This window comes from Theropithecus gelada, chromosome 1 (genome assembly GCF_003255815.1).
Source record: "Theropithecus gelada isolate Dixy chromosome 1, Tgel_1.0, whole genome shotgun sequence".
Taxonomy (NCBI): Eukaryota; Metazoa; Chordata; class Mammalia; order Primates; family Cercopithecidae; genus Theropithecus; species Theropithecus gelada.
In genome coordinates, this window is record NC_037668.1 from 77,977,469 (window position 1) to 78,003,178 (window position 25,710).

General features: G+C 38.6%; 1 protein-coding gene across 12 annotated transcripts in view; it reads left to right on the forward strand.

The window, feature by feature from the left end:
• The window catches only part of ELAVL4 (ELAV like RNA binding protein 4), a 156,297-nt gene that overhangs the window by 40,332 nt on the left and 90,255 nt on the right, over nucleotides 1-25,710 (forward strand). For 4 of the 12 annotated variants that reach the window (XM_025388921.1, XM_025388896.1, XM_025388959.1 and 1 more), the window contains exon 1: nucleotides 21,455-21,803. The exons of 3 other annotated variants lie outside the window; for them this stretch is intronic. In XM_025388921.1, coding sequence (XP_025244706.1) covers nucleotides 21,780-21,803 — 24 coding nt within the window. In that variant the 5' untranslated portion in view covers nucleotides 21,455-21,779. Of the gene's footprint in view, nucleotides 1-15,731; nucleotides 15,823-18,114; nucleotides 18,238-20,760; nucleotides 21,039-21,454; nucleotides 21,804-25,710 lie in introns of those variants that run through there. 5 more of the 12 variants (XM_025388914.1, XM_025388940.1, XM_025388975.1 and 2 more) reach the window with 3 other exon arrangements.

Below are 25,710 nucleotides of genomic sequence, written 5' to 3' on the forward strand. Positions count from 1 at the left end.
AGAGAGATCTTTCTCTCCACCATGCAAGGAAGGACACAGTGAGAAGACAGTCACCTGCAAGCCAGGAAGAGGGTCCCCTCTAGAACCCAACCATGCTGGCACCCTTATCTCAGACTTCCACTCTCCACAACTACAAGAAAATACGTTTCTTTTGTTTAAACCACCCAGTCTATGGCATTTTGCTATGGCAGCCCAAGTTGACTAATATAAAAGCTTTATTGTCCCACTAAATTCTGGTTTCTAGACCCAGTAGACATACAAATTACAAGATCATTGAGGCTGATCTGTGTTTTAGAAAAATCATTCTGATAGTTCCTTTGAGGCTCTGTGTGCCTTTTGTGTGATTGAGTTGTGAGTGCTTCAGAGCACTTGCTTTAATTGTAAGGAATAGCTTATTGTTGACTGGAAACATCCTGGCTCACAAATGAAATTGATGAAAGCTAGCCTGTCCTTCACTGAACCAGGACTGAAGGATGTATTAGCATTGTGATGTCACTGTGGCCAGAGGCCTTTGCTGGACTGGGAACTCACTTCTGAGTTCCTGAAATCACTTAATTATAGGCGAATGCACATAATACCTGAACAGCATCACTGAACTGTTTTTGTCTTCCCTGCCATGCTGACTTATTCATTAACATTTGTGTAAACCATCTGAACCATAGAATCCTTTTGGGAGGTCCTCAAGCTCATCTCTTCTATCTGTAGACCAACTCTTCCTCAAGCATCCCTAACAAAACTCAGAGGCTCTCATCTTCGCCACTGAAGAGTTGGTTACCTTGAACTGATGGATTCAGCTGATGTCAAACTTGGAAACAAATATTAACAAATATTTAATGCAACCTTGGACAAAGTAAAAGATCTAAAAATATGTGGTCTCAAGCCTCTTAAACTTCTTGAAATCAAAGAAAACCAACTACTGGCCTGAAGGTCTTGGCAGAATGGTAATGCTACTTCCATAACATTAACCACCAAAAGCCTTTCATCTCCAAGGATAGACAGGCTCCTTCGATCACTCAGGGCACTAGAAACCAGGAAACAAGAAAGGGCACCCACCCACACAGCCAGCCAGCACCTCTCATATCCTCCCACAGACCCTGTTCTCCAAATACTAGACAGCAGAATAATCTGTTGAGCCTTAGTGAGTGCCAGGATGTTTCAGATCCATTCATATGACTGTATTGGTTTTACTCAGGCTTGGCAAGTGTTCTTTGCAGAAGGCTGGGTATAGCAATAGCGCCATTTCACAGTTGATGATACTAACCCATAGCAAAGCTTGAAGTCTCCACAGCAAAGGAATTGAGCAGCTCTGACTAGAAGCCACCTGAAAGTGAACGAGCTCCTCAAATATTATCTGCCATTCTGCCACACTACCAGGCACTAGGATAAAGAGAACCAGAAATGGTCTCTGGCTTTGTAGAATTCTCAATGTAGCAGAAAAGAAAGACTCATTAGAACTTGTCATTGCAGTGTGAAAAGTGCTGTAATGTTGGAAAGGAAGCAAGGAGTCTATAGGAGCAGAGAAGAGGGTAACCTAATGCAGATTCTTAAAAACTGGCTAAATTAAATTAAAGATATAAGGCATTATTAACTTTAAAGGTTTTTCTTTTTAGATTCTAGGGTGATCTCTGTACCTTCTAATACAGTTCTTTTTTAAAAAAAAAAAAAACCAACAACTTGATTTTTAAAAACTTTGGTTTAGTTTCAACATTCTCTCACGTTGGCTTTTAAAAGCCTCTTTCTGGCTGGGTGTGGTGGCTCATTCCTGTAATCCCAGAGTTTTGGGAGGCCAAGGTGAGCAGATCAATTGAGCTCAGGAGTTTGAGACCAGCCTAGGCAACATGGCAAAACACCATCTCTACAAAAAAGTTTTAAAAATTAGCCAGGCATGGTGGCATGTGCCTGTGGTCCTGGCTACTCAGGAGGCTGAGGTGGGAGGATCACCTGAGTCCGGGAGGTTGAGACTGCAGTGAGCCATGATTGCACCACAGCACTCCAGCCTGGGCGACAGAGTGAGACTCTATCTCTAAAACAAACAAACAAACAAAAAGCATTTTTCTAACCCTTTCTGTTTTTAGAATGGGCTTGGGGAATGGGGTGTATTTTCTCAGTGATGCCATCAGGGGTGGGAAGGATAAGGCCAAGTGCAGTGATAGGGACACCTACAGAAGAATAGCCAGATGGGGAAACTTAATGCCTAAGACATTCAGATGTTTAAGAGTCATGTAAAGGCCTCAAAAGCATTTGAGATCCCAACATGTAAAGTACAGGAATTGTTAGGCTGGTATTTGGGCATCAGAGAGTTGGATGGAGGTTGTGAAAAGGTCTGCCACAGAGGACAATTGGAAGGTTCTGGTGCTGAAATCAGTGGGGAATGACAGAGGCTAAACAGGCTCAGGCAGAGGTTATGTACAACTGAGTCTCTTTTTTCCTCCTGTTAAAAAGTTAGTGATTTTATCTATCTCAAAGTTGTCATAAGCTATAAATGAAACTCTCACATATAAAAAGACTAGTCCTTGAAGAAATCCCCACCTCTCCTTTCTCATACCCCCTTCCTCTGCATTCTCACACTACTCTTTTTCACTTTTCAGAAGCCAGTAGTGTAGAGAAAGAGCTATTCTAAAATATTCTATACAATGTGTGCCACTAGGCTTCTAAGGGGGATGGTGATGTTGTAACTTTCAAGACACTTAGTCTAGTATTGCAACTGAAAAAAAAATTGAACAGTGTATATTAGTCATAACAGGCCAATTACTGTAACAAACAACCCTGAAATCTCAATGGTTTGATACAGTAAGGGTTAGCTCTTGCTCATTTCACAGTTCAACATAGGTCCATAGGATGCTGTGCTCCACTCAGTCATTCAGGAACCCAGGTGCCTCTCATCTGGTGGCTCTGTTCTCCTTTAGGACTTCAGAGTTCTCCCTTGTACCCTTTGCATCTACCTGGTAGGCAAAGGAAGAGAGAGAGTGAAGATGGCACATCATACAGAAATTGTTAGAGACTGGTCTTAAAAGTGATGTGCATCACTTCCACCCACATTCCATTGGCCGGAGCTCAATCACTCAGCCCCACTGTAGTCTAGCTGTATGGCTAGGCACAAAAGGAAATAGGACTGGGTGGACATTTGGCAGTCCCTGCACCGCAGTCAGAGGTAGCCCAAAACAAGGCAAATCATTGGAAAAGTAGCAAATGAGCTCCCTTTCACTGAAGGTATGTAAGCAGAGTCCAATGACCCCTTATTTCCCAGTCCTACTAGGGTAAGGTGGGGGAAATTTAAGCTAGAAGAATGCAGAGGACCTTTCTGTCTCTGAGGTTCTCTGATTCAGTAAAGCAGAAGGGAATTGGAGCTGAATTACCCATCTGAATTTCCGGTGACTTAAACTGAGTTCTTGGAGTAGAAATAGAATGTTGAATTTCATTTCATGAATTGTTCTTCCAGCTTGACGTATTGGAGATTTTTAGCACGCACGCTTACACCTGGCTGCTCGCCACCTTCTGCCATTGCAGATACGCTTACAGGAAACCGTAAGTGGATCTGCTTTTGATGCTGGCAGCGTCTTACTAAAATGCTTTTGCTGGCATCATGGAACAGGAGCAGAATTCAGCTGGGACCAATAATGAGGCTATTTAGAAAGTTCTCTCCTCCACCCCCTGACAAGGCAGATGTGGTGGGGTTTTTCCACTCCCATTCTGTCGATGGTGGCCAAAATTAGTTCAAGGCCATCAGAAGTGTTTAGACCTCAAGAGTTGAAACCCCAGACCCATAAAGAGGACAAATCCTCTTCCTCACATCTAGCAAGAGAAAAAGAAACTCACCCCCAAAGACTCCCAACACAGAAATTTGTCACCTATTTTCTCTAACAGACCTGGAAAAGGCACAGCCACGTGTCAGTTTGGAAGGAAAGGAAGCATTGACCTCCATTAAAAATATCTCCAAGTAATTTAAAGTTGCTAATGCTTTTCTTTTCCTGAAACCATGTTATATTGAAACAACATTTTCTTCTAAGCACTTTCACTTCTATCATCTCATATTAAAATCCCCAGCCATTGTTGTGTGAGGTAGGGATGTCGTGTTTTATCCCCATTTAATAGATAAGACTTCTTGAGGTACAGAGAGATTAAGTGACTCGCTTAAGGTCTGTGAGACATGTATGCAAGATGAGTACCCAAATCTCTATACTTCCAAACTCTTTTGCCTAAACCACACAAGGTTATATCAGCTGATGGGTTTTTTGGCCATTCTAGTTCACTGTAACTGACTCTATTAATCTGTTGATCCATTAATCCATCTGTCCATCCACAAACTCGGTACCAAGTATTGTGCTTCAGATACAGAGATAAATAAGGGTCTTTGCCTTCACAGCTTAGTAGGAAAGATGGAAATAGAGATAAATAAATGACAGATACAAATACATATATAGACAAGTTATAATGGGTATATGTGTGGGGAAGGGCCAGGATTGGAAACACAAAGAGAGCATGGTAAGTTCTTCCTTAGAAGGTCAGGGATGATGTCACAAAGGTGACATTTGAGCTGAATTTTATAGGTATATGACCATCAGACACACAAGGGGTCAGGGGGCATCCCAGGCGAGGCACCAACTTGTGCAAAGGCATAAAATGTGCCCTATGCAGGGATGTTCTGGCATGTTTTGGGATGGTTTTAGACAGTAATGAACCCTATGGGGGCACCCTGGCAGCATTGCTGAGCTAAAAGTAAAGGAAGATATTCTGTGACACTCATGTGCACCCTTGTTCCTGGACTCATGTGGCATCTCAATTCTCTGACTTTAGGGAGTGATTTGGGTCTGACCCACACAATTCAGTCTTTGATTATGTACTCTTGCCTTATTCTGCCCATGTTTTCATCATTAGGCCTGGGCTCCCTAGTCTGACTGTAAAGTGCCAAGGGACTGCTTGGTGATTTTTAAATATTCAGAAATCAAGCAGTGAGCTCAAGAGAATATTAGCAGGATGTAGCACCATGCGAGGGAAAATATATGGACTTTAGTTCAGTTAGGTAAACCAGCACCATGCCAGGCATGGAGGGCACAGATGTTGTTGATGTCAAAGAGCTTGCAGTCTTGAGTGGAAGGTAGACAGGGAAGCTAGTAATCACAATTCAATAAGGACAAGAGTAACCTATGGAACAAGTTCTGTGAGAGCTCAAATAGGGAATCATTAATTCTGCCTATTCTCACTCCAATATAAATTCCCAGGGTAGGGGATTTTGTGTGCCTTGTTTATTGTTGAATCCACAGTGTCTGGCACACAGTAGGTGTTCAATAAATATTTGCTGAGTGAATTTATTGAAATTAATGCTTGAACTTTATTTATGATCATCAAGCATAAGAAGTGGGGACATGTATTCCAGACAGAGAGAGAATAGCTTGAGCAAAGGAACATACATAGGTGTAAGTTTTAATTTGCCCAAATGTTGTTTCCTTGAATGTACTGCCAGAGAGCGTTCTTATAAAGTTTGGGTATCATTGAGATTTCTGGATAGTGGCCTTTCTTTCTTTTTTTATTGTTTGTTTGTTTTTAAGCTTTTGATTGAATTCTCCCCACACATTACTGTGCTAAGTGTCTTGAGAAGATTGACTATACCAGCACATTTTAACCAGGGCCTTTGTCAACTGATGTCCTTTTGAACTACCTGCATTAGGTTGGGCATTGTTGCATCCTCTACCCTCATCCCTTTGTTGGAAACCATAGTGGCTATCAGGTGAAATTGGTCATAGGTAATGTGACCGTGTGACCTGGTTTGCCAGTACTGGTTTATGCCTGTTGTCTTGTTGTAATTATTAATAGAGACTCCTTGCACTCTCAAAAATATCTGGGTTTGACCAAGAGAAGGAAGGATCCCTTCTCTCAAGCATCAGTCAAGAAAAGTGGTTGATGTAGAAAGCCCCACTACCAGATATCAGGAGCACTAATTCAATGCTTACTCAGCAGATGTTTATTGAATGTGATTCTATTCTGGACACTTCAGGGACCCATAAGTATGAACAAAATGTGGTCTCTCCTTTGCCCTTAATTCAAAGTGATGATTATACATATCCTATCTTTCTCACGGTTGTAAGAATAACACAGTAAATACTCTGTGAATATTTGTTGAATGATTATAATGAATAAATAATGTATGTCATTTAACCTCTTTCTTAGTTTTTCTTATATGTCAATGCAAAGATAATAATAACAGTATCTACCTTATAGGATTGTTGTGAAACTAAGTGAGTAAATACATATAAAGAGCTAAGAGTAGCACCTGACACAGTAAATGCTCAATAGATAGCAGTATTGTGTGAAAGCACTTTGTAAACACAACAGAGATACTGATAGTTTTCTGCAGCTTAAAAATGAGAAAAGCAGCTATTTGGAAACTTTGTCCAGGAAAGGTTGTGTTTGTTAATTTATTTAACTATCATTTATTGTGAATCAGATATAAGCCCCACCCTCAAGGAGCTCAAGTGGGAGAGACAGACATGCAAAAAAGACTATGAATCTACATACATTTATGTCATAAAACCATGTCCTATAAATTTGTGGGTTCTGTTAGAGGTCTGCTGGGTACCACTTTACAGACCACTCATTGACAGTTTCAGCAGAAGGGGTGGATGTTGATTACTATTAATCAAGGAAGCAATGTGGTTAGATTGGAATTTAAGAAAGGTTACTGTGGCTGGTAGATGGTATTCATTTAAAACTGAAGGCAAAGATATGTTGATGATAATAATTCAAGACAGGATCAAGATACCAGCTTTATTTTCCCAGTCCTCTCTCGGTACTTGTGAAACCTGTGTTGTCAACCTTGAGTGTTTCCATGGTTAATTGTTGCACTTCATGTTTCTGTAAGTAAAGAATAATTAGCTGATGCAGTGGCTCATGCCTGTAATCCCAGCACTTTGGGAGGCCAAGGTGGGCAGATCACCTGAGGTCAGGAGTTTGACACCAGCCTGGCCAACTTGGTGAAACCCTGTATCTACAAAAAGTAAATAAATAAATAAATAAATTAGATGGACTTGATGACGGGTGCCTGTAATCCCAGCTACTGGGGAGGCTGAGGTGAGAGAATCTCTTGAACCCGGGAGGCAGAGGTTGCAGTGAGCCTAGATTGCGCCATTGCAATCCATCCTGGGCGCCATAGTGAGACTCCATCTCAAAAATAAAAATAAAAATAAAAAAAGAATGGTTAGGAGGAAGATTAATTGTGAAGCATTCAGGTAGGTGAAAAGTATGAGAGGAGTAAGCACTGCTCTCCTGTATGCTTGGGAGGCCTCAGCAATGGAGACATTCCATTTGGGATTTCAGAGAGCAATGACGGTCTGCTTCAAAATGAAAGTAATAGACAAGGAGGCTTGAGTTAAGTGGAAGTGCTAAGGGACTTGCCTAAGGTCACATAGCTAGTTTATGGCAGCATTGGTGCTCAAACCCGTCTTCTGACTCCCAGTTCAGTTTTCTTTCATTATAGTATTATTTAGACTAGACTAGATTAGTCCCTTCACTGATTGCTGAGTTCCTCAGGATGCCTCAGGAACTGCTAGGAGGACAGCAATGTTCTATTTGTTTATATATTGAGGGTTTTCATAAAATTTTGCTTAGAAAAAAGCACTTGCTGTAAAAAAAAAAATGTTGAAAATAAATCAGCTGAAGCTACCAATTGGCTAAATAGCCTGAAACTACTGTAGTGTAAAACTATATACTCTCCTTTTAAACTACTTTTATATTTATATAATATATATATTTTACACACACATACATACATACATATTAACTAATATCTGCACCTATATAGATACTCTGTTAAGTACTTGTACTTCCTAGGGTTTTCCCAGAGACCTGGTTGTATAGATCTGAGAATATGGGCTACAATATCAGCAGTGCCTTCCTCTTTTCCATAGCTTTCACACCATCCAGACCTATTGGAGTTCTCTGTGACTGAAGACTTTCCAGCTATGGAAGCACAAATTCAGGGGCAAACCCTCACATTATTCACCAAATAAGGTTGCAGTCAGAGCATCCCCATCTCTATCAATAAAACAGTGACTGTGTTGAAAGCTCATAGCATGAACTCAATGGATTTGTTGAGTTTGAAGAGCAACTTCCACTTTCGAGTTTTTGGTTTTTGTCACTTGAACATTTCTAAGAGGAATAATACCTTCCTTTGGCAGAGCTTTCTCACATCAGAAAAAAATGATTTTGTGGAAAGGTGGATTCCAAAAGTTTTTGAGTCATCCTTGGGATTCATCTATTTTTCATGTATTTCTAAGAAAGGCCATATCTCAGCCTGCCATACGAATATATTTGTTTTACTTTAGCAAATATTTATTGAGCACCAACTATGACAGCCACTGTGCTCAGCTGGAGGGAAACAAAGATGAATAAGAACAGTCTTTGCTCTTGAGTACCTTGAAAATAGGTGGGAGAGGCAGACCCATAAACAACTGTGGTAATGCTCTGACGGGAGTTCTGTGGTGTCAGGAAGAACAAGCTAGTATGAAAGCTCAGATAACAAAGAAGCTCATTTTGCTTAGTGAGGCTGAGGCCTTGAAGGATGAGTATGATTTTCCAGAGAGAAAAGGCACTCTAGATGGAAGAAATGACAGCAACAAAGACAAGTGTTGTGAGAGAATAGATTGTCATATCTAGAGCTGTGTATATGGAAAGAAATGTCTTGGAGGTATCAGGAAACTTAAATAAAGACAAAATTGTAAAGAGCCTTGAATGCTGTACTGAGTAATTGGACTTGAAAAGAGCAATAAGGATCTTAGAAAGATTTTTAGGCAGGGGAGTAACAGAACATAGGGCAAACCGTAAGAAATTGACCATGTTTGACTGCTTTTAACCTATAAAAACAATTTCATGTTTCAACCTAATAAAAAATAGTGAACATTTTTGAGTAATTAGCAGCATGTCACACCCCATAATACATACCTTACATGGATTATCTCATCTAATCCTCACAAGTTTAGGCATTATTGTTGTCCCAGTTTAAATATGACACTACAGTTCAGAGAGTATCTTTGGACTTAATCAAGGTCCTGGTCCCTGACTTTTAAAAGCCCATGGTTTTAATGATTTTTAACCAACCATCTCCAGTTCTGCATTTTATTAAAATAACTTGGTTAGGCACAGTGGTACATACCTGTAATCCCAGCACTTTGAGAGGTCAAGGCAGGAGGATCGCTCGAGCCCAGGAGTTTGAGGCCAACATGGGCAACATAGTGAGATCTTGTCTCTACTAAAAATAAAAATAAAAAATTAGCTGGGTGTTGGAGAAAAGGCCTGTGATCCCAGCTACTCAGGAGACTGAGGTGGGAGGATGACTTGAGCCTGAGAGGTCAAGGCTGCAGTGAGCCATGATCACACCACTGCACTCCAGCCTGGGTGACAGAGCAAGACCCTCTTTCAAAAAGAAAGAAACAACAAAACCTCTGGTGACCAGACTGGGTGTTAGAGGAACATGCTACTATCCTGGCTCTTTCTTTGAGGCAGATTTAAAAATCTTCTTCAAAAACTTAATTTCCCTTTAGCCAGCATTATTACAGTGTAAAGTCAGTTGAAAATCTGAGTAAACCCTACTGAATTAAAATTGCTAATTAAAAACTACTTATTTATAAACTCTGACATATTAGAGCTGGCAGAGACTTCAGGAATCATCTAGTTTCATTTCTTATTTACTCAAGAAGATTCAGGTCCAGAGAGGAGAATTGGTTTGCCTGAGGTCATAGAATTACTAGTAGCAGAGATGAAACTGGCCTTGATGTCTCCTGGCTCTTCCTTTTATGTTCCCGAGTGAATTAAAATGGATCTTACTTTCACAAACATGCACCAAGCACCTACTGTGTATAAGGCCCATTGTTCTAGGTATGTTCTTCAGTTCTCTTACACATGCAAATGTGTACAAATTCATGTTAGGTAGATGGTTCAGTTTGGCTAACTACTGATACTATGTCAAAGATATGGGGGAAATCTGTCTTTTAGCTATCCATATCATGGAATTGGCACACATAAATTGATAATAAATTTTTAATAGTGAAGATATCCATTAAGATTACTGTTCTAAGCCCTTGTGTGTTTTGTTTTCTTTTGCCCCAAGGTATCCATGTGCTAACAAATAATAAAGAAAAAATTTCAAGCAGGAGTTTTTACATTATTTGAGTTGTGAAACCTTGAAGATGATGTAAGCATTTCAAAATCCTTGAACAAGATGTAAGTTTTAATAATATGCATAACATATATAACACACATTTACATTCATAGGATTTTTGAAGGCTAGAGAACTTTTTTGCAAGCATTCTTATTTCACTAACAATGGAAAAATACTCAATGTGATGATTATTTAATTATCCCACGGTTCATTTTATGGATAATGAAGTGGGCAAAGTAGGTATCAAATAATAAAATTAGTAAATACTCTTTATTCACTCTTCTTAGTAAGGGAGGAATAGCAAGTGGTTAGATTGAATAGTGAGTTCAATATCAATAACCCTTTTAAAATAACTTGTGTAATTTCTATAATGACCTAGGAGTAACGATGACTTGATTTTAAAAAAAAGGAAAAGTTATGTTTGTGAATAATTTTAGGGAAGGACCAGGGCTTTTCTAGACACTCAAATTTTGTAGAAGCCTAGCATCATTATGGTTACCTCATAATATCATAAAGGAAGGTTAACATGAGATAAGCACTTGTAGCAAACAAGGCTTTGGATGTTGTAATGTTAAAACTTCTGTTCAAAAACCTTACATTAAAAAAATACTCATCTTCGTTAAAGATGTGATCCTTTTCACGGAGGTATTTTGAACTTGAAGCTGCTGTTGCTAAGGGGTTGCTAAGGGAAATGAGCTACTCAGCATTAATGTGTAACTTTACTCTTCTGCTTAAAAGTAGTTAAATCATTTCCCCAGCTTTAGAGTCAGAGAGGGGAAGAACTAAAAAGGGTCAAGTGGAGAGTTGCCTCTTTCTGACAGTTATATAGCATGCCTCTCTTGTTTTCCACATATTTTTATTCACCTCTCATAGAGAAAGGAAGCAACCTTTCTGGGCATAAGAGAGTTGGAAACTAGACTACCAAGTAGGGCAGGGCTTGTAATAAATGTAGAATGTCCCTGGCCAAGGCACAAGGGAAGTGCCTGACCACTGAAAGAAAAGCAGCCATGGGCTGTTGATCTAAGGCTTCTGCTGGTGACCAACCTCAGGAAAGGGATTTTTGTAATAAGTCAGGGTTAAGGATGACTTGATAAAGAAAGTTATGTATTAGTGAATAGAGCATTGACCACCAAATAACTATACCCTAAGCAGTTGGTTCAAATTTTTTCCGAATTATTTGAAATCAATAATTTATGTTCTTTTCTTGAGTGTCCACCATATTCCAGGTACTGTTATTCTATGTGCTGGGGTTATAAGGCAAATAACGTACAATTTCTGCCATGCAAACTCACAGTACAGTGTGAAAGTAACAGTGAACTGCCTGGGTGCAGTGGCTCACACCTGTAATCCCAGCACTTTGGGAGGCCGAGGCAGGCAGATTACCTGAGGTTGGGAGTTCAAGACCAGCCTGACCAACATGAAGAAGCCCCATCTCTATTAAAAATAAAAATGCAAAATTAGCCGGGCGTGGTGGCGCATGCCTGTAATCTCAGCTACTCGGGAGGCTGAGGCAAGAGAATTGCTTGAACCAGGAAGGCAGAGGTTGCAGTGAGCCAAGATCACGCCACTGCACTCCAGCTTGGGCGACAGAGTGAAACTCCGTCTCAAAAAAAAAAAAAAAGAAAGAAAGAAAGTAACAATTAACTATAATCCATTGAATGCAATCTGTAATTGAATTGTTTGAAAATTACTGAGGTCTAGAATTATGTTCACAGTTGGATTTTTAATAAATAAAATTTGGAAATATTTGTAAAGATAAATGTTTTGGGACTTGAGCAGACAATTTCATCTAAAGATCAGTCACTCTCTACACCACTTCCAAGCATGGGGAATGGAATAGCACATGCACAAAATAATGTAGACAAAATGTTTCCCTTGTAATCCTCATAGGACCAGAGTTCTATTATCACCTGGTGGCAGAATAGTGAATTTACAGGCATAGATTATTTTGATTGTTACTGTTTTAAATGTCAATAGAAGTCAAAGATATTATTTTGAATGTTAGTTTTTGAGTATAGAGTAACACAGAAAATAAGACTTAAATATCTTTAGATTCACACTTTTCTATATAAGTTGGTATGTTATAGAGAAAAGACTGTGGACTGAGGCTGGGCATACGTAAGCATGAAACCTAAATTGGCCTCTTCTTATTAGTTACATGATCTTGAGAAAATCAATTAAATTTTGTAATCTCTAGTTTTCTTATTGGAAATCTCAGAGTTGTGAGATTAAATGAGATTTATAGGCACAGCACCTACCATAATGTTCAACACACAGTGAATGTTCCATCAATATTAATTCTTGTTCCTTTTATAAAGAACTTACTGAATAAGAGGTCTGCCCTCCCACAGTAGTCATATCATAATATCCCTCTATTTATAGCTTTTTAAAATGGAGGAGGTTGGAATAGATTCAGAGGAGCCCTCACAGGGATTCTGGCTAGGATGCGATGGCTGTCAGTATCTCTTTCCTTTCCCCCACCCCACCCCTATTCTTATATGAAAAATATTCTGCATTTTCCTAGCCCATTCTTATCATTCTTTGGACCTCGCCTCAGTTCAGGCTTCTCCCATGAAGCCTTCCCTTCCCCCACAGGGGGAGGCTTATCAACTATCTCTAACACTTAATTTTGGTATTTTTTTTACTTCCTTCCTTAGGCTATTAGGATTCATGCGTAAAAAGGAAAACTCCTTCCCAACCAGATTTTAAGCTCCTTGAAGGTGGGGACTATGACATCTATTTCTTTTTATTGTTCACACCAATAATTTAGTACTGAAGTTTGCCCACAAGACTAAGTAAATGTTTATCGGCAGCAGGCACTTTTTTATTAGAACTGGAACAGACCATTCAGCCTTTGTTAGTTATGATTGTCTTGTTATTCTCTAGTTATTTTGAGAGTCTTTATATATCTTCCTCAACAAGATTGAATTATCCTGAAACTAATACTAATTTATGCATTTCCTCCCATTCTGCATATTAGTAATAATTGCTGCCGTTTAGAATGATGCCTCCACCAAGCCTATGTATGCTGTTTTTTCTTTTTTCTTTTTCCTGGCAACAAACCATAAGTGAAGTATTATTGTGCCTATTTTACAGATGAGGAAATTGAGGCTTATAGAGCCTAACATATCATTTTTCCTGAAGGAGATGTTCAGCAACCCCTAGTTGAATCAAACAGAATGGGCCTTGGGATAGTACTTGAAGTGTTAATGAGTGGGACTATTGATCTTCCTTCATTCCCTGTAACTCAGCACTGCTTGGAAATAAGGATATATAACTTAATTCAACTACTGTTTGTTGAGCAACTACTGTATGTAAGGGGTTTTTTCAGGTTTAAAAGAGGAAAAAGGGGTAGAGTTGGGGACTCAATCAAGTACTTATCCTGCTTTCTAAAATGTTTTGCTTTCCAGTTTTAATCTTTTGTGTTTCTCCCACTCCAGATTTACAGCCTGATCGTAATAATAGATTAAATGAGATATCTTGAGGACATACCTAGCTAAAAGCATGTCACAAAGAAATCTTTTCAAGAATATTTTTTTAAATAATTTTTTAAATTTTTTTAATCTTTTTATTTTTTAGTTGAGAAAAAATTGAGCATGACTTTCACCTTCCCTTTCCTTTCTCTTCTAGTCTGTGCCCATCTTTCTCACTGACTCAGCAAATATTTACTAAGGCTGGGCACAGAGGCTTATCCCTATAATCTTAGCACTTTGAGAGGCTGAGGCAGGAGGATCCCTTGAGGCCAGGAGTTCAAGGCAAGCCTGGGCAAAATACCGAGACCCCTATCTCTACCAAAAAAAAAAAAAATCTTAATTAAAAAACACAAATATTTACTTAGCATATTCTTCTGTGACATAATGGAAGAGACATCTTACTTTTGGATAAGGAAAACACCTTTCTAGAAGTAATGCTTAGATATTATAATTGTCACTACTGTGGGGTTGAGTAAAATTGTGTATGTCAAGGGCCTAATACAGTGTTTGGTATACAGTAGACTCCTGGTAAAATATAGCGTTTTCATTTGTGCTTTAGAATTCCTGTTAATTTCTTATTTCTTCTTCTCCTCCCTTTCTCCCTTCCCCTCCTCTCCCTTTGACCTTTTCTTCCTTCTTTCTCCTCCTCCTCCTCCCTTCTTTTTCCACGGATGTACCTTCTTTGCCTTTTACATATATTCCTTTATTATTAGTTACAGAATTATAAACGAGTCCAGAATTTTTTTTAATTCCATATCAAATCATTTTTAAAAATGTATTTGACCAACCACTATATCCTTTAATGGTGTGAATAGCTACTCCATACTTTACCTGCTCAGTGCACTTAGATTTATAAAAATTTATATATATAGCAGGGTTTTTTGTTTGTTTCTTCGTTTTGGTTTTTTATTTTTTGTAAAGCTCATCTGAACTGATATGAAAAGGCCCCAAATCCCTTGATGCAGAGACCTTCAGAAATCTCTGTGTGTTTTCACATTGACCCTGCTGAGTTTTTTAGAGGTTGTGATGAAGACTGTATCAGGGAAAAGTCCAGACAGCCATTCTACCTAAATCAGATGCTTGGATAAATGTGTATTTACCTTTTTTTTTTTTTTCAGAATTTTGTAAGTAAGATAGTTTTCCCGTACTTCAAATTTTCTTTCCCAGAAAGACATTCTAGTGCTTTAAGAGTATGGTCAAAGGCACATTTGAAAAAGTAAGCATACACTGACTCTGGAAAGGAATCTTACTTTTAGCTACTGTTCTTGCATAAGGCTTAGGAATATGAAAAGAAAGCGGGAAGATGAAGTATGAATCTACTTTTAGGTCCATTTACCTGCACAGGTGAACTCTTGGTGGTTTAGACAGGTTAGACATCCATTTGTCACATTTCCCCCCACAGTAGCATTCTTCTAGCTTTCCCACAATCTGTAGTAGACAAAACTCCTTAGGAAGGAGAAAGGCATTATTGACTATCAGGTCATATATCTCACAGAGAACATTCAACAGTGAATTTCTGGTAGACTCTTTCATGTCAATCTGGTGCATCTTTCTTGCCTCTGTAGTATGTTTGCATTTTCCTATAAAAATTGATTTTTATATGATATGTATAATTATATAATTTATATTTCTACATGACAAAGAAAAAAAAAAAAGAAACCAACACCACAATTCAACAAAGAAAAATTAAGCTTTAAATTTTCTCAAAAGCTTTTACATATAGGATACCATTTTCTGGGCAGACTGATTGTATTTTTCCTAAAGAGAGAAATGCCAGCAGTCTAGGTTTATTTTTCAAGGGAAGAGGTAAAGGATAAAAAGAAATTGAATTACAAGAAAATGTCAGGTCGTAGTCACTGATGACGCTATTTAAATGGTGTGCTATTAGGGCAGAGCACATGGAATTCCTGATTTCTGCCTAACAGTGAAGAAGGGCCAGCAATTATCTATATGTGTGTGTGTGGATATGTGAGTGTCTGTTCACTCTACCTTCCCACCCCATTTTGCTAATTCAATTGAGGGGCAAGAAGAGGTAATCCAGACAGCCGGAACAGGAGGAAAAGGTCTGCAGCTGTGCTCGGAGGGACTAGTGTGAAGAGAGAAGCTCAGTCTGACTTGGAGTTTTGTGCTGTTGCACGTGAATGCTCTGGAACTGCCCTAATCGACTGAAAATGAGCCGGCTACAGTCATATGGAACAGGTCTGTTTAGCCACATCGCTGGATAGCCTGGCAGATGGTAGACCGTCAATGGGTGGTATTGATTGGCTGGATTTGCCTTAGGGTAACAAGACTTTGGGTCCTTAAAAACCCGCTTCATCTTATTTTCCTTTGTGCAACTTCATACAGTAGTGGTTTTCTCTTCTCACTCCCCCCAGTCCCCAGTATCCCCTTTTTCCCTTTTCAAATTAAAAGTCTTCCTTGGTAATCAAAATAGAGAGGTTACCTTGAGATAAACACTCTTTAAATTATCACCAAGGCAAGAAAACTTGAGAATATTTTATTTACTAAGCTGATTACATTTTAATGTTTGAAGAAAGTGACATTTTTTAATTAGTGTTTAAGACATATGGTGAGTGTACAAATTAGCTTATTTCATACAACCAGAATTTGATGAGAGCAACTCCTCCTTCTCACTCGCCAGTTAAAAATTGTCACTTGAAACTTAATATATGCAAGGAGGTTAAATGGTATTAAGTGATGCCGTCTTGACTTAAAGATGAAGGAAATAGTCACTATTGTGTATGGCTAAATACTGCCTGGATGAGCTGGAAAAATATTAGTGTCAACACTTGTGTTTGCAAGAAAATGTGGAGGTTCCAGACCTTTAATTTTGTCCAGCCAAGAAAAGAAAATCCCAGGTATCTGTGTGTGTTGGTTTCTGTTTTAGACACATGTGGAACATAGAATGGTGCTGCATGCTTTGTAAGTAATAAGATCCTCCTTAAAATCAGGCCATATAACAATATAAGTGATGTAATTTATTTTTATTCAGGTGGTTCTATATCCTTTTAACATACCCCCAATCACTTGGAGCTTTCAACTTGGGACAGTCTATTTATTCTTGGCAGAGGAGTAGATTAATTGGAATAGAGTGGTACAAAGGAGATGCCAAGTTAGCTATACATCCAAAATAGTATACGACAGAAATGTTCCACTTCGAGGCAGATCTTCGGGAAAAAGAACAGCAATGGGTAGAGATATGTGATTGGCTTGCTCTTGTGGTTGTTTATCACTATTCATTTAATTGTATTTTAAAAAGAGAGGCTTAAGATTTTGTGTGTGTGTTGTTTTTTTTTTTTTCAGTGTCTTTACTTCTAAGCTTTCAGTTATTTCTTATTAGGAAAGACCCATATTAAATAAACCTAATTTCTACTCAGAAGAAAAGTTGCACCCTTAAACTCTTGCCTCCGTCTTGTATGTGCTTCATCCACATGCACACTTTTGAGTTTTCATCACTGTGTGTGAATATTTTTCTGTTTTTGCTAAAGAGAAATATTTCCGTGAGGTTTTTGGCCTTCCCCCTTGCTCTGTGTTGATTGTATTTTCCTTGTTCATCCTTTGCTGAATGAAACAAAGCTTGTTTGTGTTTCATTCTTCACAGTTCTTATTAGAATTGGTGGCAGTGTTTTGTTTTGTTTCATTTCCTTGCTTTAAGTCAAGAGAAGGAATTTTATTTATTTATTTTGACAAGATATAGTGAGAGACAATCTTGCCTGTTAGGATGCTGGTGTTTCTCATGTCACATTTTACACCCAAAAGCTATTCCAAGAGGGAAAAAAAAAAAAGAAAAGAAATATTTTAAGATGGTTCATTTGAATCTGTGCACTCTACCCACCTGGTGGTTATATAGTGAACTGTTACTTTAAAGAGTAGTTTAAACACCAGCCATGTTTGGGGCAGGCTGCTCTTGCAAAGAGAGCAGTACATATAACAGGAGTCTACTGTGTGTGAGATAAGGGCAAAAATTCAGCTCACTGACTAGAGGTTTTAATGTACGAACTCTAGGGAAATAATATATTGACTGTTCCGTGACACGCAAGAAAATTGAAGAACCCTTTGCAGACGGAGTGCTTTGCAAAGGATTCTATCTGTTTCTCTTAAAACAAAATCTGTGGCAAGATGTTTGAAATCAGCAGGACGCTTAATGCTGCTTTGTTAAATAATGAGGTAATATTTTGTCACTTTTTTCTGGGCAGCATCTGTTTTTTTCCCCCGCCCCTTCTTTTTTTTCCCTATATTTATGAAGGATTCCTTTTTTTCTGCCTCATGGAAGTCAAGGAAATACAATTCACGCTTCCATTTCTGTTCCTTCCTTTTGGTGCTTTTGGAGAATTTGGTTGTCTTTTTTTATTTGCAGTTTCAACCGGCTGCTGTTTCCTAGCCCATTGTGCCACGTAAGGCTTCTCCACTGCGCGGAGTAGGTAGTTATTAACGCTGAATTGGCTTCTGGTACAGTCCATCTGGACTCTGTGTGGGAAAGCTGGCTGCCGGCGACTGATGCTGAGATATCTGCAACCTTTGGGATGTGTGCATGGTGGCAAGGGGCTGACTGATATGAGATTACTTCTTTTAAGGGAAATTGTTATTAATGAGTCAAGAAACTGCTCATTTATGGTAAGAGGAATACAGCGGTGTTGGCAGCCCCACAGTGCTGGGATATCATTTTTAGGTTGCCTTAGCTGCTTGAGTGAGACAAGTTTCTTTCTGTGGTGGTGGATTGTGGCAGAAAAAAAAAAAAATCATGCATGACTGGGAGACTCGCCTGCCTGATTCTTGAGATAATATATTGAGAATCTGTTGCTTTACAAATGTCACACACTGATGTAGCGGTCAGCCCCTCACTCTGAAGGATGAATGGTACTATTGGAAATGCGATAATAAGGTTGACTTTTCCCAACAATAGGATTCTGCCTTTGTCTTTAGAGAAAAGGCCTCTGAGGACATTTGTGCATTTGTTTGAGGATTCCGTTGAAAGACTTTAGAGTGGAGGTTTGTGGAAAAGTGATCAATATAAGAAATGCACGAATTTTTTAGCCTAGCAAAACCAGCTAGTTATTTATACTGTATATACAGCTACTATTTTGGAAAAGTGGCCAGAATATCTTTTAATATACCTAATGTTAATTTATGGTTCAATAAGTGTGCTGAGGTTAGTATGGATGGGAGAAAAGCGTTTTGTAAAATTTTATCTTTTATAACCTCCAGAGAAATCTAAGTAAATATTTTGTTCCAAGCGAGCTGTTTTTATTTGTGTGTTTGTCAGCATTGTCTTAATGTTTACTTTTCACAATATTTTAATATTGGTGGAATTGCACTCAGAGTTTATGTTGTTGATTTGGGGCACACGTACCTACTCTGTGCACATATGCTGAACCATTTAGAACACTTTAACCTGTGAATTCATCCTCAGTACACAGTTCAACAGATACTGTAGTACTGTTGTGACTCACAAGACATTTTATACATTTGCTAAAGAAATTACTTTAAAAGTTTACTTAACTGAGTATTGTTCCACTTTAAGGAATCATAGTTTTAACATTTTTACTATTCTATTTCATGTATTTTCATTTCTAATAGCTGAACGTATTCATACTGAAGTCTAATGGATTATGCAGCGTACCCAACATATATTGTTTTATGATGTATCTGTATTTTCTAAAGTATGAATATATATGTATGTTTACATATGTGTGTTCATGAAACAGTATCTTGGATAGAACAGTTTTAATCTTGAAAAATGTAAGGTTATTTTATTTTCTAATAATTTTTCACAAACCCATTTTATTCTTGGACTTTGAAACCCAGAGATATAGCATATTTTTCTACCTTTATTTCTACTCTGCCTAGTTCTGTCTCACTGCCAAAGATTAAAGATTACATTGAATTTTGTCTTTGGTAATATGTGTTACCACTGTGTATTTATCAAAGAACAAATTGATTAAATTATGAGTTAAATAAACAGTGATACATTAGTTTTTGCATAGGTGTGAAGCATGAACTTCTCAGGTAAGCCACTTTAAAAACCCAAACCAGAACAAAAAATACACTACTGATGGCTTGGTAGTGTAGAGGCTATAAAATATGTAAATAGGCAGACAAGCTGTATACATCACCACACACTTGCTAAATGTCTCTTTGCAAATCTCTTAAGAGGCCAAAGAAAAAAAGACATCCCTTTGAAGGAGAGAAGCAAAATCACTTATTTAGCTAAGCAAAATGAGCACTCTGCACAGGTTTTGAAATGAGGCTGTTGTCAAAAGCATGTTTTACCTTTCTCTAAAACAGTAGGAGAAAGTGTTTTTGTGGATTTTTAAAAATTCAGATCATGCCCCTATCCAAGTTGAAAAATAAATTCATTTAAATAAATCATTCATCATCCTCAGTTTTGAAAAGCTCAGACAGAAGGCAGAAAGGTAGAGGCTGACAGCTGCCCCTCCCTTATCCCCACCATTTTTTTTCTTTTTGTTTATTAGGAAATAGTTTTCTGAGATAAACTTGTGTGAACCTAGTTCACGGAGCAAGCTTAATCCCCAACTTGCTTGCTTTTGAAATGTTGGCCATGTTAGCTGGAGAAGGAGCATTACTTACTAAAAATCAGCAATATCAGGAAATAATAAAGTTAAATTGTAGATGAATTAGCACATTAAAGTGCTTTTGTTGTATCTTTAAGCCTACAGGCAGATCATTAAATATGCATTTCGCTAGAAAGCAACTGTCTAGAAAGATAAGGTGGTTGAAAATATTCTACAGTGGAAAAGCACTCCATCAGAGGGGTGGGATGGTTTGGCCCTCAGGACAGGGGAAAAGAAGGACCCTCCCACTCTTAGTTAAGGTTTGCAAGCCTCCAGTGACCTGCAGTTGTTACAGTACTTTTGAGCTGGGAGGAGGGAAAAGGTAAAAATACAAGTATGGCTGTTGTTGCTTCAGCCGGGCCTTAATTACCAGACACAAGAAGCAGTTCAGAAATCTGGTCTCTGTTGTTGTAGAGGTCACCAAATCATTAACATCGTCAATCTGGCAGTAGCTAATTTAAATAGCACCTGATGTTGCAACGCCTCCCTTCGTTTCCCCAGCCAATCAGATCCAGGCTTCGGCTGACAGATGGTCCCATAAATGGATGTAAAAAGGGGAAGCTTCGAGCCAATTTCAGCAAGGCTCTGTTCAGTTGTTCTTATCTACATCCTAGAATCGGGGGTTTCAGCTCACTGCTCCTTTTCTTTTTTTCTTTCTCTCCCCCGCCCACCCCCCCAAAAATAATTGATTTGCTTTACAATCATCCACACCGTGTTTTGTGGATCTTTAATTATATATAACAATAGTAGTCATTTTAAATATATATTCTGAAATCTTTGCAAATTTTAACAGAAGAGTCGAAGCTCTGCGAGACCCAATATTTGCCAATAAGAATGGTTATGGTAGGTATGACTAGATTTATAATCTGTTGTTTGTGTTGCTGGAGGGAAGAAAAGCATCTACACCTTGACCAGTCTTATGCTTGCACAAGAGTTTAGTTCTGTGCTGCTGTTTGGTTCCTACATTTACTATCTCTTTTGTGTAGAGAGTGTGGGTAGGTCCTTTTATTGAAAAGCAGTGGGGATATAAGATTGTCATTTTTAACAAGTCGTTGTCAGTTTTCCCTTCAACATAAAGGCAAGGGGTGGAGGGGGAGGGCTGAAATAATTGCTGGTTTATTGAAAGAGGTTATATTACTTGAGACATAATGGCAAAAGAAGGGTTTTCTTTTTGTAAGCGAGAGGGGGTTTGTCTACGTGCCTGGGTTTTGTGGGGCTGGGGGTGGATGCAGCGGGGTTAGGAATCTCTCCATTTCCGTGCTGGAAATCTAAACCTCGAGAGGCAGCTCCTGGATACTGAACATTGAGATGGGCAGTTGTGTTTCGGGGGACTGCGCAGTCAAAACGGCAAAGAGAGTGATTTATTTGGGCTTCAGTAAATGCTGCATCTTGTATTTCAAAGAGTTTCCTGTCATGACCTCATAAAAAAGAGGAGGCGGCTTGTATGTGTAGCAGTGCCTGGCGTGTTGAGTTGTTGCTTCCTTCTCTGGGCAGCAGCTCTGTAAGAAGGAATGTCAGCTTTTACATAACGTTCCTTTCCGCTTTTGACACACTGTGTGAGGGTCCATCTTCTTCTGATCACAGATGGAGTGGAATGGCTTGAAGATGGTAAGTGAAAAGAGGAAGGCAGCCTGGAGGTCCCAGCCCTGTGTGTGTGTGTGTGTGTGTGTGTGTGTGCTTGTATGTGTGTATGTGTAAGGATGCTGGACTGTGCATTGTAAATCACTGTGCTGATCGTTTGTGTGTGTATGTGTGTGTGTGTTTATTAGTATTTCTCTTTTCTGAAAACCAGAATCCATCTCCAAGTGTAATGGCACTGCATGCACACAGGCACACACACTGCCTCTTCCAGCAAACACACATTTTAGCCAAGGAAGGTTGGTGTCTTTTTTGACAATCAATGTCACCGTCACTGTTGGCTGGCGTGTCCACCGCCTCTGTGAGCCTTCAACGGAATTACACGACTGATAAAGTTAAAGGCACATTTCTTTTTCAGTCTCATGCTAGGAGTGATGGGGAAGGATGGGAATGAGGGGTGGAGGAGGTGAGATTCAGTACCAGCAGATGCAATTGTGAAACAGGACTTTCGGATGTGGAAGGGGAAGTGGAAAACCTTTCTGCCGAAGTAGTAAATCTATTTTTAGCATCATCTTTTTCTGAAAAAAGAATCAGGGAAACTCCTTGAGTGCCGCTTCTGTCGCCTGATGTTGACCCTGAAGATAAGGCACAAAATGGCATGATCAGATGCCACGAGTGCCCACTTTGACTTTGAATTTTCTCCAGCAATAGGTTTCACGGGGTTTCAGAGCTGGGTATGGGGGCAGGCTGTAAATTCATAATCATCTTACTTATTTTTCCCTAGAAAAGCCTGGGGAGGACTTTTTGCTCTGCATAGATGTTATAACAAAGCTGTGGTCTTTTTCCCATTCTTAGAGGATTGCCTTTGTCTGGCTGCTTGTTTTGATGGGTGTAAAACAAATAAGATTAGACCGAGCAGCCCAACTGAAAGCGATAGCTGGGAGGAAAACCCAATGAAAGGTTGCCGGGGAAACGAACAGAGGAGAAGCCGAGTAGGGAGCAGGTGGCTATCATGAGAACACACTGCAAACAGTGTAAAAAAAAGGGGAGGGGGACAGGACCTCGATTATCTTTGCTGTTCTTTGTGGCCAGCCCAACTTTAATTATTTGTTATAAATAGGTGTTAATTACATTTCTAACTCTGGTTTACAGTGATTTTTAGAAATCTATTTTTAAGCATCTGCTCTGTCTCCCCTGTTTGTGTGTGTGTGTGCATGTGTGTGTGTGTGTGTGTGTGTTTTGTTGTTGTTGTTGTTGTTTAAAAAACCCAAAGAGGAGGAGAGGGGGAAGGGAAGGTAGGGAATCTTGCTTTTTTTTTCCTTTTTCCCCCTTTTCCCTGCTGTGAAATTGTACATGCGAAAAATCGCAAGGAATCCTGTGAGACCATTTGAAAAAAATGTAAATTATATTGAATGAAGTTGACGGAAGCATAATAGTGAACTCCTACAGCTGATAGGTTCTGCAAATGATTTCTTAGAAATTTCCAGCAAATATTCATAGGAAAAATATAGGTAGAAGAGATCTACCCTAAGCAATGATTTGGCGTTAGGTGATATTGGTATTTTTACTAAATCAGATGTTGATACTCTAGTTTCAGAGGAGTTCATTCTACCTCTGATTTATTTTTCCTGAGTAGAAATTACTTTACAAAATAATAAATGAAGATCCTTTTGCTTTTCTTCTTTCCCCATGCCCACAGTCACAGGATGCATCAGGCTTGCACTCTCACAACCACTGCCTTCCATTTGGCATTTGGTCCTTGTTCTGGTCTTGGCACAAACTGAGTGAAAAGCTGATTTTTATTTTAGTGTCTTTGAACGTCTGGGACCCATGTGTGCACTGGGTGACAAGCATTTCTCTTTTTTTCTCTAAGTGTGTTTTACTAATAGTCTCGTTTTCTCATGATGGTGGGTACCATAAGGATTGAAAGGTGTAGTACTTGGGTGAACAGGAGATAGCGTAAAAACAACTGAAATGGTGATCTGTTAGGGTTTTATACTAAGGGACAAAATAGATACATGGTCAGGTAGCTAATTGTAAGCCCCAAAATGAGAGATTAAAAAATGCTGAAATACATTAAAAGATTAGGAAATATAATTGGCTTTATTGAAAGTACTCTTAATTTTTACTCTCTTCATTGAAAATCCCCCCCAATTCTTTTTTCCTTGCAGAGACATCTTTTTGTTTTCTCTTCTTTTAGGGGATTTAAAAATTGTGTTTTCACTCTTGAGGTAAAAATAAATAAACTTATATTTTTTGTGATACACTTGAACCTTGCAGCCATATGTTGAGTGCATAAGCCTATGTCACCTTTAAAAAAATAGAATTTTTTAAAGTCTCTAATATAGTTTCTTTTTTAATTTTCTGAGAATTGTCTGGCAATTTTTACTCAGGGGAAAATAATTTCTGTAAGAAGTATCATCTTGGCTTGGGTTGTAAAAAAGACACGTGGTTCTGATGCTGACCTTTCTCGCTCCTTTGTCTTAAAAATATTAATGCCTACTACCTTCATGTGGAGGTGTGCCTTTATGGAAGCACAAGGCTGAATGTGCATTTATTAAGAAGTGAAAATCCAATTGGAAATATTTCTGCAAACAACATCTGACTAAGTTCCAGTTTTAATGATCAGAGTGTCCATATATCTCATAGTAACGTAACAGCTAAATCATTTAATATTTAAATTTTTGAAAGGGTAAAATTAACATAGATGGGGAAGTAGCTGAAAAATTACTTTGAGAATCGTTTATTTACAAGACAATTTAATATCTCATTTTTTAGAAAGCTAACAAACAACTTAACCATTCATTTGTGGTCTCAGTCCCATTCATTTCTACCTGCCATTCATTCAAGTCATTCTCCTGGCCAGATATAGATGGCCTTGCTTCCATTTGATGGTTTGCACAAAACCTTAAAACTTTTTCTTTCCCAATACCCCTTCCTTGGTCCTTTGAAAATTAGGGTGTTGTTATGAGAGGAAGGCCAGATTGTCGTGAGATAATAACAATAGAATATTTAAAAAAGAGAGAGAGAAGGAAAATGAACTGCGCATTTGCCTTTTACTTCTAAACTTAGTCTTGAAATTGGGTTTGGGACATGTTAGACTTCAGATATTTTAAACTTAGGATTTCTATTAGGGATAAGCTATTTGAAATTTCATATCTAGAAATTATTGCATGCATGGTGCCTTGTATGTGTGTGTTCAATACCTCTAAAAGGACTTGTGGATGAATTGGGGTGTTTTTCTCAAGTTAGAGTTACTATGAATAACAGTAGGGTTTCCTCAGAGTAAGTCCTTTTCTTTGGTTTGATTTCTTCCCTTTACACTTATTTCCTTATTATAGGTGGGTTCTTTTCCTATGTGTAGGCCAAATGCTATTTCTTCCATGAGGAGATGTGCTGCTTCATTTAGCCCTGAGCATCTTAACACCTTATATTAATTTTTTTTAAAAAAAGAAACAAATTGTATGTACCTCAAGTAAGAAATGGTGGTCTTCATAGAGGTCATCATACATAGACAAAAGTACTTTGGGCTTGACAAATTTCTTCATTAGCTCCAATGATCTGTGGCCACCAGGCAGTTAATTTGTATGCCTAGATATTTAATATGTACATTTGTTGGTGAGCTGGCCAGCGGATGCTAAACACCCGAGTATGCGCTGGCAAATGCTGCAATGCAGTATTTTTTCCCCAATGTCATTGGGAATTTTGGGGCTAGGAAGGGACATGAACATTTTCAAGCTTTTATCTTACTATTGTCCAGTCGATGGGCCATGTTGTACAGAATTGATCAATTATCCTTTTGAAAGTAAAATCAACCTTTCATTTACCACTATCCATTCCCCCATCCATTTAATGTATATGTGGAAAGAGTGTGTGTGCGAGAAAGAGAGGCAGAGAGACTCTGTGTGTATCAGTATAAGTGTGTTGCGGATTCCTG